The 13807-nt window shown below is 55.2% G+C and overlaps 2 protein-coding genes across 7 annotated transcripts in view; one reads left to right on the plus strand and one right to left on the minus strand.

Moving 5' to 3' along the window:
* The window catches only part of KIF1C (kinesin family member 1C), a 22474-nt gene extending 15400 nt beyond the window's left edge, over positions 1-7074 (minus strand). The window contains exons 1-13 of one of the 6 annotated variants that reach the window (XM_027130173.1): positions 6606-7073; positions 6343-6446; positions 4797-4917; positions 4402-4534; positions 3916-3992; positions 3397-3576; positions 2705-2770; positions 1792-1970; positions 1593-1704; positions 1064-1141; positions 849-914; positions 682-757; positions 108-186 (exon numbers count right to left, since the gene is read on the minus strand). In XM_027130173.1, coding sequence (XP_026985974.1) covers positions 108-186; positions 682-757; positions 849-914; positions 1064-1141; positions 1593-1704; positions 1792-1970; positions 2705-2770; positions 3397-3576; positions 3916-3992; positions 4402-4507 — 1019 coding nt within the window. In that variant the 5' untranslated portion in view covers positions 4508-4534; positions 4797-4917; positions 6343-6446; positions 6606-7073. Of the gene's footprint in view, positions 1-107; positions 187-681; positions 758-848; positions 915-1063; positions 1142-1592; positions 1705-1791; positions 1971-2704; positions 2771-3396; positions 3577-3915; positions 3993-4397; positions 4535-4796; positions 4918-6342; positions 6447-6605 lie in introns of all 6 variants that reach the window. The other 5 variants (XM_027130175.1, XM_027130171.1, XM_027130174.1 and 2 more) reach the window with 5 other exon arrangements.
* Positions 6096-13751, plus strand: INCA1 (inhibitor of CDK, cyclin A1 interacting protein 1). The gene is made up of 7 exons (XM_027130238.1): positions 6096-6227; positions 8884-8971; positions 11598-11711; positions 11948-11987; positions 12265-12458; positions 12923-13088; positions 13324-13751. The coding sequence occupies exons 1-7, from the start codon at positions 6134-6136 to the stop codon at positions 13468-13470; spliced, it is 843 nt and encodes a 280-aa protein (XP_026986039.1). The 5' UTR covers positions 6096-6133; the 3' UTR covers positions 13471-13751.
* Positions 13752-13807: the final 56 nt, after the last annotated feature.

Raw genomic sequence — 13807 nt, forward strand, 5'->3', positions numbered from 1 at the left:
GCAGTAAAGCTGAGGGTCAACCCTATCTCATGGGGAGGGTCCTGAGCTACCAGCCGCTGAGCTCCTGGCACTTTTCATGTCCCACCCCACCCCTACTAGAGCCCCACCTGAGGGTGCTAAGAGTCTCCTCGTAATTGATGTCCGCGGGGCTCAGGGCCGCAATCATTGCTGTGCGTGAATTCCCACCTATGAATGAAAGGAGGGGAAAGCTTGAGCTGGGCAGGGTCCTAAGAAAAGTCAGACTGGGTCACAGGGTCAGGGGGGCCTCATTGCTCAGGCAGGGGTCCAATAGGGTCACTGTCCAAGGGTAAAGCTAAGAGTTGTGGAGCTAATCGTGAAATCTGGTGGTCAGAGGAAGTGGGGGTGAGGTCAGGGAGACATCAGACATCTGTGGGACAATCAGCGATCAGTGGGCGGAGGATGAAGTCAAAGGCGGGTGTGAGGTCAGAGAGCAGTCAGGGGGAGCCAAGTCAGTGAGGCCCTTGGCTCGGCAGGGAGCGTGTGGCCTTGATCCCAGCATCAGGACACTTTCAAAGGATGCCCCTGGGGATCAGGGGGAAAGTCAACGGACCACTGGAAGATTTGAGGTTCCAGGGGTGTCAATGGGACTGGTATCAAAAGGGGGTTGGCAGGAATGGCAGCAGGGTCGCCATAGAGAGACAGAGAGGAGAAGCCCCTCACCCAGATTCTCCTTGAGCAGCCAGGTGAGCACAGAGTCCCTGTAAGGGATAAAATCCGACTTCCGCTTCTTTGATTGCTGAGGGACAGAAGGAGGAAGGGGGTTACGGTGGGCCACCCTCTTTGTCCGCTTTCCCAGAGCCCCGTCTCTTCCCACGCCCAGGTCTTACCATATCCGCAAGGGCCGAGATCACCTTCCCTAGAGTGGTCAGGGACTTATTGATGTTGGCGCCTTCCTGGCAAGAGGAACGTGGGGAATGAGGCCTTCTTCTCCCACTCCGATCCCCTTCCCCCGCTCCCCCCACAGCCAGAGTCCCAGTTATGATTTGAGACCACTGCACACAGCCCCCAACACTGCCCTGTCCGACCCTCCCAAGCCCCTCACCTTCAGGCGCATGCCCCGGGCCCCGGAGGAGTCAGCCCGCTCACTGCCAGCAAGGTCCACCAAACTGATCTTACTGACCTGGGTCAGAGGAAAGAGACAGGAGGTGACTGGGTCAGTGCGGGGCAGGCATATCAAGGGAACACCCAGCAAGGGGACTAGGCAGTTGGCAAGGGATGGAGAAAGCCAGGAGTGGGGGACGGAAGGGGGATACATAAGGTAACAGTGAGGGTTTTGTTAGTTGTCCTTTTCTTCATTTATTCAATCACAGATATTCACATGCCCACTGTGTGCCGGGACAAGGCACACAGTGGGCTCCAAGGCCTGCCCCAAGGAGCCTAGCTAGAAGAACAAACATGCAAAAGGAGACTATCCCACTGATCTGATAGGGGAAGCACGGGGGGCTATGGAAGCTCAGAGGAGGCACTCAACCAAGCCTGGACAGGGAGGGAGGACGCAAGGCCCGCTGATCACATCTCTGTCTCTGTTACCAAGTAGGATGGGGTTGCAGCGGGTGGAGGGGGGGGCCTACTTTCTCTGAGTCCAGTCCAGTGAGCTGATCGTGGCAGCGCTGCGTGAAGACAATGGTGAAGACGGCGTGGGAACGGCTGCTGGTCTCATTCATGTTGGTGGCGGCCACAGTCCTGGGGGGGAGGGAATGGTCAGTGGGTCCGGCCCCTCATCTTCCTAACCCCGTCTGCCTTGCCCTCCACCCCATCAGCCTGCCTCACCGCGCTTTATTTCCACAGTCCATGAGGTCAGCAATGTCTGCGTAAGAGGTCACAGCCAATTTAGACAGGTCCTGCACGTAGGGGCCCAGGATGGGGTGCTCTCGGACCCTCAGAGAGCCCCGACTCTTGGGGTTCAAGAGGTCTCGTACCCTCTCACAGTAGATCTCCATGTAGCTCACCTGAGCGGGAGAAGCAAATAAAAAGTAATAAAGGTGGGCTTCCCTGGTGGCGCAGTGGTTAAGAATTCGCCTGCCAATGCAGGGGACACGGGTTCGAGCCCTGGTCCAGGAAGATCCCACATGCCGCAGAGCAACTAAGCCCGTGCGCCACAACTACTGAGCCTGCGCTCTGGAGCCCACGAGCCACAACTACTGAAGCCCGCGTGCCTAGAGCCCGAGCTCCTCAACAAGAGAAGCCACCGCAACGAGAAGCCCGTGCACCGCAACGAAGAATAGCTCCCGCTCGACGCAACTAGAGAAAGCCGCGCGCAGCAACAAAGACCCAATGCAGCCAAAGATAAATAATTAATAAATAAATTTCTTAAAAAAAGTAAAAAAGGTAACAACCACACCCAATGGGAAACTTAACCTGGACTCCACTGGATACAATACAGGTAACCTACACTTAGTGTTTACTATGTGTCACTAAGCATTTTACATGTGCAAGCTCATTGAGCCTTCCAACAACCCTAGAAGGGGACCCCTGATCATTATCATTTCAGATAAAAACGCTCTGGAGCCGAGAGAGAAGTCGTTTGCCCAAAGCCACAGTTACTAACTGGTAAAGCCTAGAGCAGATCCCAGGCTGCCTGACTCCAGAGACTGCACTTGGTCTTAATCGCTCTGCTCACCTCCTCCCTACCCAGGGGACACTGTAGCTCCCCTCCCAGCCCCCTCCCAAGACCTGGGCTTACCTCCACAGAATAGGATAGCTGAGCACTCTGGTTCTTACTAACACGAGAGAAGAGGTCCTCACAGAGCTGGAGGGGGACACAGAGAAGCACAAAGATGCTGCTGTTCATGGCACACCTGTGGCGCCCAGCACCCAGGCCAGGCCAGGTCTCAAGTGACCCTGTTTAACCCTTACCACAGCCCCAAGGGAGGGATGGGATCGTTCCCATTTTACAGATGGGAAAGCAACCTCTGAGAGGTTCACACTTGCCCAGGGTCAGAGGCTAGTATTCAGTGAGCCAAAATGCAAGCCCGGAGCCTGTATGCAAGGTCACTATGCTGCAGTCAGAGAGATTATGGTCAACTCTCAGTTATCCACAACTGGCTTTTCCTACAGTAAACACCTTGACTACGGTACACAAGCCTACATGGGAACTACACTCACAAGTAATTACGAGACAAGGTAAGACAGCAGCAAGTGGTAGAAACAAAGTTCAAACCCTGGGCGCTCTGCCACCAAAGGTGTGGCTGTTCTCATTGAGCTTTCTTGGCCCTGATGTCCAGGTTGGAGCCATCCTCATCCCCCATCACCTTCCCTATTACTAACAACCAGAGAGCCAGGTCTCTGCTCCACAACGCTTAGAACCCAGCCTACTCCCCTAGGGGCAGCTGAAGAGGCTTCAGCCCTGGCCGCCCTGCCAGGCCCCGAGTGTACCTGGGGCACGATGCCCTGCTGCCCTGGCTCCTGCCGCCCCATCATGGTGTAGGATTTCCCAGCCCCCGTCTGCCCATAGGCAAAGATGCACACGTTGTAGCCTTCAAAGGCATGGAGCAGCATCTCTTCTCCAATATCCCGATACACCTGTTGCTGAGATGCAAACTGGGGGTCCTCGGCCTAGGTAAAAGGGGGGCAAGAAAGACAGCAGGAACCCTAGATGACTTTGTCCTTGGTATCTAGGTGCCCAAAGGTCTTGTGTGCCCCCACCTCGATCACGGTCCTAATCATCCCTGAGGATCCTATCTAGTCTCCTGCCAGCCCTAAATTATCCCAGGGATTCTGCCTCCCCCTTCCTGGTCCTAGTCACAAGTTCAGGGTCCTACCCACCCCCACCCAAGGGTCCTGGTCCTCCCAACCAATTCCCTGGAGGTCCTATTTCCCAGCAATGCTCCCCCCCCAGGACCTGAATCCCCCGTCCCTCTTTGCTTAGCTCTTCCCCCAACCTAACAACCTCACCGAAGTGTGTGACCAGTAGGAGTAATCGAAAGTGAAGCTTTTGGGGGCATCCTTGCTCTGTCTGGGATTGATGATGGCTGAGAAAGCAAAGGAATGAAGGCCAAGGTCAGGTACTCCCGACCGCTGCCCACTCCCCACAAGCCCTCAGAAGCCGGGCATCCCACTCCCCTCCTCTATCCTAGTTCATCTCTCCCCTTTAATACTCCCCACCCCCTCCAGCCACCAAAGCTAATTTTGGCTTCCCAGGACCCGCCCCCCTCCCGGCTGCCTCCCTGGATTGGGCAATGGAGGGCTCCAGGCCAACATTCCCCCTCCCAGGGACTGGGAGCATGGAAAGGCCAGCCTGTCCCAGCCTCCTTCCTTACAATTAGCACCTGCTCCGTGCCCAGCACAGCCCTCCTCCTGGTTCGGCCCGCCAGGACTGGCCCGTACAGTGGGCCCGGGCTGCCCTGCCTGTGCCCAGACGGGCCCCTGGGACTCACTCACAGGTGGTGCTGCCCTGCATGCTGACCACACACTTGGCATCCTGGCTGGTCTCACGGGCGTTGAAGGGCCGAACCCTCACTGCCACTTTCACCGAGGCGCCAGCCATGGCTCCAGATACTCCCACCCTCCTCAGCTGGAGGACAGAGATAGAAAAGAAGGTCAGAGCTGTTGGGAGGCAATGTCTGGGGTACCCAGACATTGCCTCCCAACTTCTCCGAGGAACCAGTCTCTCCACACCCCCTTCTCCGGTGACCCAGCCCCTCAAGGACCCAGTTTCTGTTTCCTTGGCCTTCCTCCCCAATGGCAGTCTCCTCAGGGACTCCCGGAGGTGTTCCTGCCTCTCTCCCCAGCCTTTTCCCAGCAGGCAGGGACCTGGGATGTCACCCCAGAGTTACCTGGTGTCCTGGCCCCAGACCAGGGGGGCTGTATCAGTTCTGGCTGCCACCGGCCCTCGTAGGAGGAGCCCCATCCTACACTGGGGGCCTGGCCACGCCAGCTGGGGCTGTAGGGGAAACCCTGGTTGTGGGGGAAGAGTGGTTAGGAGGCACCCGTGGCTCCAGAGGTGTGTCTGGGGTTCCAGGGTTGGAGGACAAGGGGTGGGGGGTAATGTTAGGAAAGGTGAGGATGTGTGTTCCTCTGGAGTGGTCGAACGCAATGTGAATCCAAGGGCAGGGACGGTGATATTTTTATTCCTCGTCACTCACAAGTGCACTGAACGTTCAGAGAGAGAAGAGAGAAAGAGGCTGGACAGAGAGCAATTCAGAGAGAGGGACACATGGGCAGAGACACTGAGGGTGGTGGGAAGCGGGGAGAGGAGAGGCAGAAAGTCCCCAAGACCAAGAAAATGAGAGAGACAAGAAGACTGAGGTCATGCTACGAAGAAACGTAAGGGGACACACAGAGGACAGCAAACACAGAAATGTTAAACAGGTAGGGGAAAAGCACAAATTGGAAGCCCAGAAGAGAAACAAGATGCAAGAAAATCCCAAACATAAGACCTGCCCTAAAATTCCCCCACAGGGTCAGCCAGGGAGAAGTAGAAACCAGCTCCCACCTAGGGTCCATAACCTCCACACAGAGGGAGAGACTGCTGATGGGCAAAATCCAATGGCTGGAGGTACAGCCCAGAACTGGGATCCACAGGGCCTGCCTATAAGCCCCAAATCCCTTGACCAGCCCCCAGCACTTCCTCCTTAGGATCCAGGACAATGGGCAGGAGAGGGTGGGGTCATCCTGTAACCATCCTACCAACCACCAGGGTCCTCTGTTGGAGAATCCAGAATACCTGTGTTTATGGGAAGGGAGGCTAGCAGTAGGGTCCCCCTGAAGAGGGAGAGAAGGGAAAGGAAGCAGGCAGGTCCCAGCTCCAGCCTGGGGCTAGTGCTATGGCATCCACTGCCCTGGGGAAAGTGCCAGTCTGGAGCCCAGGAATGTGGGTGACCCGGTGCCCACACCCTGGGAGGAGAGGCTGAGCAGCCCACACCCACGGACAACAGGGTGGGAGGGTTGTGAAGAGAGATCAGAGGTGTTGAGCCTCCTTCTGTGGCCCCAAAGGGCCTCAAACCCCTGTCCTGCTGGGCCTCACCACACCAGCCTTTCTGGCCAGGGCATGGGAAGGGTGAGAGGGCTGGTCTGTCCCAGGACAGGAAGGGAGTAGCTGAAACCACAGAGGCTGTCTCAGGAAGAACAGCCCTGACCCCCAGACCCTGATCAGGGGAGGGAAAGGACACTGATGGAGACACGCAATTGTAACGCCGTTATGGCTAACGGGGCAGGGAATGAGATGGCACTGCTGGTGGATGGCGGGGTAATGGGCCAGGAGAGAGGTACAGGGGTCGGCTGGTGCAGCGTAATGGGTCAGTGGGGTACAGACAGTAGCCGCGGCTGGGGTGAGGCCGAGCGACCCGAAAGGGGGCCTAGGGCCACCTGCACCTTGCTCACCCAGAAGTTTTCACACAGGCCCCCGTCCCGGCCTTTCTGGGCGGCCATGCGGACAGTGTCCTCCGGTCCAGCCAACCGACGGCCGCCCCGGGCCTGGCACCTCTCTGCGCCTCCGCGGGACAAATAGCACATGATCCCGGCTCCCGCGGCCAGCCGGCCCCCGCCGGGTGGTGCAAACCGGGACCCCGGCTCCCCGCCCCCCAGCCCGGCACATTCCTCCGCGGGCGTCCCCTCCCTCACCCCCCCTCTCCCACAGCTCTCACCTCGTCGCGGCGGGGCTCCCGGAGCGGCTGGGCAGAGTGCAAAGGGACAAACTTCCCGTGAAGCGTGAGGCGGGAGCGGGGGCAATCCGGGGCCGCTTCGGGGCTGCCCCCGCCCCTCGCCGGGTCCCCGGGCGGCGGGCGGCGGACTCGCGCCCCGGGGGCGGCAGCAGTAGCGGCGCCAGCGGCCGGCGCCCGCCCGGGCAGCACGAGCTGGGGCGGGAGCGAGGGGCGGGGGACCGGCGGGCGCGCGCGCGCGGTTGGGCGGGCGGGCGCGCGCCGTCCCGAGAAGGGCTAGGCAGCGACCCGGACAGCTGTTAAAGGGGCAATGTCCCCAGAACTGCGGGGCCCACCGGGCGGAGACGGGGTAACCGAGCTGCGGACACGGGAGGGCGAGCAGGACGCAGGCACTCGGGAGGGTGACCAGCGCCCAGAAAGCCGGGAAGAGTTGAGGCCAACCCCGGTAGGAGACCCAGGACCCGGACCCGCGCACGTCGCCGCCGTCGGAGGCGCGCTTAGGGGGCGGACCCGCGCGCAGGGCCCCGCCCAGGAGGTGGCTCGGCGCAGGCCCCGCCCCAGGCGCGCGGTGCCGGCCGGCTCCGCCCTCGGCTCCCGACGCTGCCTTGCTCCTCCTCAGGGCCCGGCGTAGAGTTCTAGAACTGGCCGCGCAGCTGCCTCAGGTACCGTGGCCAAATGTAGTCGGCGGCGGCACGGCCACCCGGGCGCTGGGTCCGTGCCTGGCTCTCACGTTCGACAGACCCCGCAGGCCCGGGTCGTCCCCTCAGACTTGGGTGCCTTCTCAGGCCCAGGCCACCCCTGCCTACCCAGCCTGGCCCCCCATGGTCCTCAGGCAGTCCTTCAGGCGCGGGCGCACCACCTGGGGGCCCATCGACTCCTCAGGCCCCCAATTGTGCCTTCGGGCTTAGCTGTTCCCCACGCCCCAGTCTACCTACCAAGGGTCCCCTGAGCCCGCTAAGGCCTGGCCTTCCCTCCAGGCAGGGACCCACCCCCCCCAGACCCCCAGGCTCTGGCCAACTCCTCAGACCAGCCGGACCCCTCAGGTCCTCAGCTGCCTCGTCAGGCTCAGGTTGCCCTCACAGCCTTGGCTGCCCCCGGGCCAACTGTCCAGTCCTCTGTCTAGCTTCCTTAGGCCCATTCTCCTCATAGATCTGGGTCACCCACCTAGACCCAATGACCTGAGGTCTGAATGCCCCTCAGCTTCCACCTGCCCTCTAGTCCAGCTTCCCCTGCTCTGGGCCAAGACATCCAATGTAGACCCCATCTGCCCTTTCAGCCAGATTTTAACTACGGCATTTGCCACCTCAGCTCTAAATACTCCTCTCTCCATTCTTCACTTCGCCTAACTCCTTTCTCAGCCCATCCTTAGTTGCCTTTGGATAAATACTTATTCACCTGCAACAGTTTCCAATTTTCTGACATTTATGCTGCCTACAGTCACTCTTCTAACTCATCTAACATTCTTATCTGCCTTTTCTGCCAACCCCCCACTGGCTGTCAGGTCACCTTTGGCTGTCCCGAATTCTGGCTCTGTATAACTGACCTCTCTGCTCACCTTCTTCACCTGTAGACATTCCCAACTGTCTCCTCCTTCCTTGTCACCAACCGACCACTCTTACCTTTTTTTTTTTTGCGGTACGCGGGCCTCTCACTGTCGTGGCCTCTCCCGTTGCGGAGCACAGGCTCCGGACGCGCAGGCCCAGCGGCCATGGCCCACGGGCCCAGCCGCTCCGCGGTACGTGAGATCTTCCCGGACCGGGGCACGAACCCGCGTCCCCTGCATCGGCAGGCGGACTCTCAACCACTGCGCCACCAGGGAAGCCCCACACTTACCTTTTATTAACCCCTCATACCTGGTTTATTTACCAACCCTGAATTCTCTGACCCCAGCCACCAGTTCTGTACCAACTATCCCCAAATGCCTCTGCCCTATCTAGTCCACCAGTCACCCTTTTTCGTTTCATTATCCCATGTTGCCAGTTAATTCACTCCACTGCCATTTGTAAATTTCACTTACTCTGTATGTTTGGCTTCACAACATTTATTTTTCTCTTTTCTCTTTTACCACATCCACATTTCCTGTGTCTGCCATCTTGAAATTGTATGTTCAGCTAATAGAAATGTTCGGTACTTGAAATACCTTTTCAGCTCTCTTTCTTCTTTTCTGGCCCCATACATCTTCTTTCCAATCTCTAGACCTGCTACAGGTTCATTCCTACAGCCATTACATGAGTGAATGATTCATTTTCCATTATCCCCCCAGCACCAATGAGGAGACTCAGTCCAGCCACCCAGCCCAGTCCAGTCATGCAAGCGCAGGAGGATGGAGAAAACCTTATCCCGTTTGTCAAGTGAGTCCTCTCCACCCAGTGGGGAGGAGGGAAGATTGCATGCCTGGGTTCTTCCCTAAGAGGAGTAGGAAATAAGGAACAAAAAGCTCAGTGCCTGGTCTCAGGGGATTGGTGATTTATTAATTTATTCGGCAAATTGCTTTTGAACACTACAATGTTCTAGGCACTGTATATTAGGCATTGAGAATTCAGCAATTAGAACATAGGGGTCCTGCTCATAGAGCTTACCTTCTAGGGGGAGGAGATAGAAAGTGCATACAAATAAATATAATTTCAAATAGTAATAAGTACACGAGGAAAATAAAATAGACGTACAACATAATGTAAAACAGACTGTCTTGGAGACACAAGTTTATATAGGGTGATTGTGGAAGAGGAGGAGGAAGTGAGTTTGAATTGAGATCTGAAAAATGAGAAGGAGCCAGTCTGATAAGAACCAGGAAGCAAAAGTAGGAATAGTAGGTTTAAAAAAAAAGCCCAAGAAAGAAATTAGCTTGCTGTCTTCTAGGACCAGGAAGCAGGTTAGCGTAACTGAAACTTAGTGATTAAGGGAAAAGTGGAGTAAAGTCAGACAGGCAGAGGCCAGATCATATAGGATCTATCGGATCTTATAGGCCATTGAAAAGAGTTTGAATTTTATTCTAAGGACAGTAGAAAGGTTCTAAGTAAGGAAATGACATAAGCAGACCTTTTATTTTCTTCAACTTTTTTATTATGGAAAATTTCAAACAACTGCAGAAGTAGAGAAAATAGTAATCATGAACCTGGAGTATCCTTTTTAGTCAGGTACAGTAATTATCATTACATAGATAATCTTTTTATTGATACACCCATTCAGCCTCTTGCTACTCAGACTATATTGAAGCAAATCTTAAACCATATATCATTTCACATAAGCATTTTTAAAAGATTATTCTTGGGACTTTCCTGGTGCTGCAGTGGGTAAGACTCCATGCTCCCAATGCAGGGGGCCCGGTTTCGATCCCTGGTGGGGGAACTAGATGCTGCATGCATGCCGCAACTAAAGATCCCACATGCTGCAACTAAGATCTTGTGCAGCCAATATAAATAAATTTAAAAGAAAAGATTATTCTGTGCAGAATAGATTATTGAGGGATTCAGATGGAAGCAGGGAATGGAGGAGGAGGCTATCTCTGTAGTCCAGAGAGGGGAAGATAAGCTGGAATATGATGGTGGGAATGGAAATAGTGAGGAGTAGTCAAATTTGAGTGTATTTTATGGGGGAACTCCTGGGCAGTCCAGTGGTTAGGACTCCGTGCTTTCACTGCCAAGGGCCTGGGTTTGATCCCTGGTTGGGGAACTGAGATCCCACAAGCTGTGTGGAGCAGCCAAAAGAAAAAATGATTTTTTTCTTTTTTTTTTTAGTGTATTTTAGATGTAGAACTCACAGAACTTGCTGATAGATTGGTTATCGTAGGTGAGGGAAGTAAGGCATACCAGATTTTTGGCTCTAGCAACTGGGCATTTGGGGTGCTTTTCAGCGAGATGGGGAAGGCTAGGGAGGAGATGTTGAGTGGACAGTTGAACCTGCAAGTCTGGAGTCTAGGGGAGGAGCCAGAGCAAGAAATGCAGATTTGGGAGTCGTCAGCACACTGGTGGTTTAAAATCATGGCCTGAAACAACAAGGTCCTACTGTGTAGCACAGAGAACTATATTCAATATCCTGTGATACACCATGATGGAAAAGAATATTTAAAAAAGAGAATGTGTATAACTGAGTCACTTTGCTGTGCAGCAGAGATTGGCACAGCATTGTAAATCAATTATACTTCAATTAAAAAAGATGAAAATAGGGCTTCCCTGGTGGCGCAGTGGTTGAGAGTCCGCCTGCCGATGCAGGGGACGCGGGTTCATGCCCCTGTCCGGGAAGATCCCACATGCCGCGGCGCGGCTGGGCCCGTGAGCCATGGCTGCTGAGCCTGCGCGTCCAGAGCCTGTGCTCCGCAACGGGAGAGGCCACAACAGAGAGAGGCCCGCGTACCGAAAAAAAAAAAAAAGATAATAAATAAAGTCATGGCCTGGGTGAGATCACCTAAGGAGGAATGGAGATAAAGAAGATAAAGTGCCGAGGACGAAGCCCTAGGACACTCTTCTAGAGAGCAGGAGAGCAGACATCAGTCAGTCTGGGGGCTTTAGGAGTGATGAGAACTGTTCTCAAACAGCTTTGCACACCCCTCCCTACCTAAAGGATATTAGTATTTCTGAGATGGGGAGATAAAGCAGGGGTGAACAGAGGCCCTGCTCTCCTGGATACTTGCATTGACTAAAAGGAACCTGTCGCATCACTTGAGTAGTCGGGGCCTTCGTCTTTGACAGCCCTGCTTGCTCAATATGATGTTCCCTGGTTGTGAGGTGTACTTATTTGAGATTCAGTGAGATCTGAAGCTCAAACAGTTGCTAATCTCCATGCTCACTCCAGCTCCAATCTCCTTTCAAATCAAAGGCCTCACCACCTTCCTCAGCTAAAATGGATAAGGGAGGACAAGGCCTGAGGGAGCCTGGGCAGCTGTATGGTCCCGTAGTAAGATAAGACTCCTAAATTCCTGGAGTGAGTAGATGCTGTAAGGGAAGAGCCAGACCTGAGCCTACCTTGTCCTCACCTCAGGTGTTCCAGGGTGGTCAGCCGATCTCCACCACCCAGCTTGCCTTCCCAGAGCCTCAGACTGACGCCCCAGCGCTATGGAGACACCTTCTGGGAGAACCTTAGTCAAAGGCCCAGGTGGGTAGAAATGGAGAAAATGGGGATTAACTGGAGGTAGGGAGGGGAAGCTCTACAATTTTAAACTACCATAAAGCCTTATGGTAGCAATAAGCTTTAGTCTGGGGATAATTGCCCCACCAGCTGATGGACATTTTAGCTCCTAATGCCAAGTAGGTGGTTGGGAGAGGTTGTTAGAGAAACAGTATGGATGGGGGTGTTCTCTCTGTACTTAGCCCCCTTTTTGTGCTTCACAGCCCCACCTGGATGGAGGAACAGTACATCCCACCCCTGCTGGTATGACAAACTTTCTGCCCTTTGACACCTCTCGGTTAAAGTTGCACCCACTGCTATCCTAGCCCCAGCTCTCCTTATTACCCCTTCCCTCTGGTGTCCCCCAGCCAGTGCACTGACCAGGCCCTCCTTCCTATGAATCAGTCATCAGGTTTTCCAGATCACAGCTATGTTTTTGTGATCTGGGCTTCCCAAGACCCCTGACTCCCTATTTCAGTCCCAGCTCCCCTGAGAGACTCAGTTCTGCCTTCTAGCTCCTTTTCCCCATTCTCTGGCACAGAGAGCCACTGGTTGCTCCCTGCCTGGCCTGTACCCCCCTGAGGGGCTCCCACCCCCTGAGGTGCTCTGCAGAAGAAAGAGAAGGAGGCCATATTTGGCGGGAATGCAGCAAGGATCTGGGGGCATCCCAGCCCGGGTAAGGGCTGTCACTTATCACCTGGAGGATCTAAGGAGGCGACACAGAATCATCAATGAGTAAGGAGAGACATTTGGGCTCTGGGAGCCAAACAGGGTATGGGGACAGGACGGTTTGAACTAAAGAAGAGGTGGAAAGCTTTGAAGGAATTGGAGGTTGTTTGGGAATGTGCCACGGTCTTGGTGAGATTGAAGCAAAATTTCTATAATATGGGAAGGAGGAGGGAACTAAGGGATGGGGGATGAGCCACATGAGCCGAAAGGAGTGGAAACCAGGTCACTGAAGACAGGAAAGCACTCCATACAACTGGACGATAGTGCAGAGCTAGAGGTCACCTCTTGAGCCCCTGAACTGAAAATACTTCAGTCTGAGGGGAGCAGAAAGTTGGGAGTGGAGAGTTGGAAGTCAGATGACAACACTCCTGGGTCCCAGCAGGAAGTATTTCAGGGCAGGAAGGTGAAGAATGGAGAGACAGGAAGCCTGGCCTCCAGGCACCTCTTTCCTAAGTCTGAAGTCTCCACAGACTGAGGAAGGCCCAGTGGGGCAGCTCTAGGGCTCCGTCTGAGCCCCTGGTGCTTGACGACGACGGCTGTGGACTCCCCAACTCCACCGAACACCCTGGTCTGGAAGAGGAGAGGGCAAACTCTCTACGGGAAGAGGAGCACTTCCTCGCTCCTGGCAGGGCCCAGGTATGGTTGAACAGGAACTTGGTGGGGCGGTGGAGGGTGATGCGGATGCCTGGTCTTGCATGGAGAGACAGCGGGAGCCAAGAGGCACGTTGGATAGCTGGATTTGAGAGGAACAAGAATAAAGTAGGCGAGAGCCAGAGACTTGGGAGTGCCTGGGTTTGGGGACTAGGAAATCTGGAGAGAGACCTATTTTCTGATTCTTCCTTTTTTTCCCTTCAATTTCTCATCCTTACAGCTGCTTTGGTCTCCCTGGAGTCCCCTGGGCCAGGAGGGGTCTTGTCTCTCCGGACGGCCGAGCTCTCTGGGCTCCTTCAGCACGGCCACAGCCAGTAGGGACCCCCTTTACAATCCCTGGGGGGTGGAGTGGCAGTCTGAGGAGTAAGGAGAAACCGCCCACGCCCAAGATGCTAGCGTGCTCCAGGACCCACGACTAGTTCTGGGCGCTGGAATCTCCAGCATTTCTGACATCAAGGCATTCCCCCTTTCCCTGACCTTTCTCACTTTCCTCTCCCATCCTCTGAACTAGGCACGAACGGGGCTCCCTTGGCCTCCCATCTCTACCCGCCCGTCTCACAGGAGCTCCCCAAGGCCTGTCGTCCCGCAGGCCGGCTCCCTGCCACTGTGTTCTCTTTTTGTTCTGTTATTAAAAAGCAAGCATGTTGAGCCCGGAGTTGTCTTTCTCTCCGCGAAGTAGTGATGGAGAGGCTCGTGGGGCGGGA

This window comes from Aethalodelphis obliquidens, unplaced genomic scaffold (assembly GCF_003676395.1).
Source record: "Aethalodelphis obliquidens isolate GAN/ISIS:26980383/991018 unplaced genomic scaffold, ASM367639v1 scaffold38, whole genome shotgun sequence".
Lineage (NCBI taxonomy): Eukaryota > Metazoa > Chordata > Mammalia > Artiodactyla > Delphinidae > Aethalodelphis > Aethalodelphis obliquidens.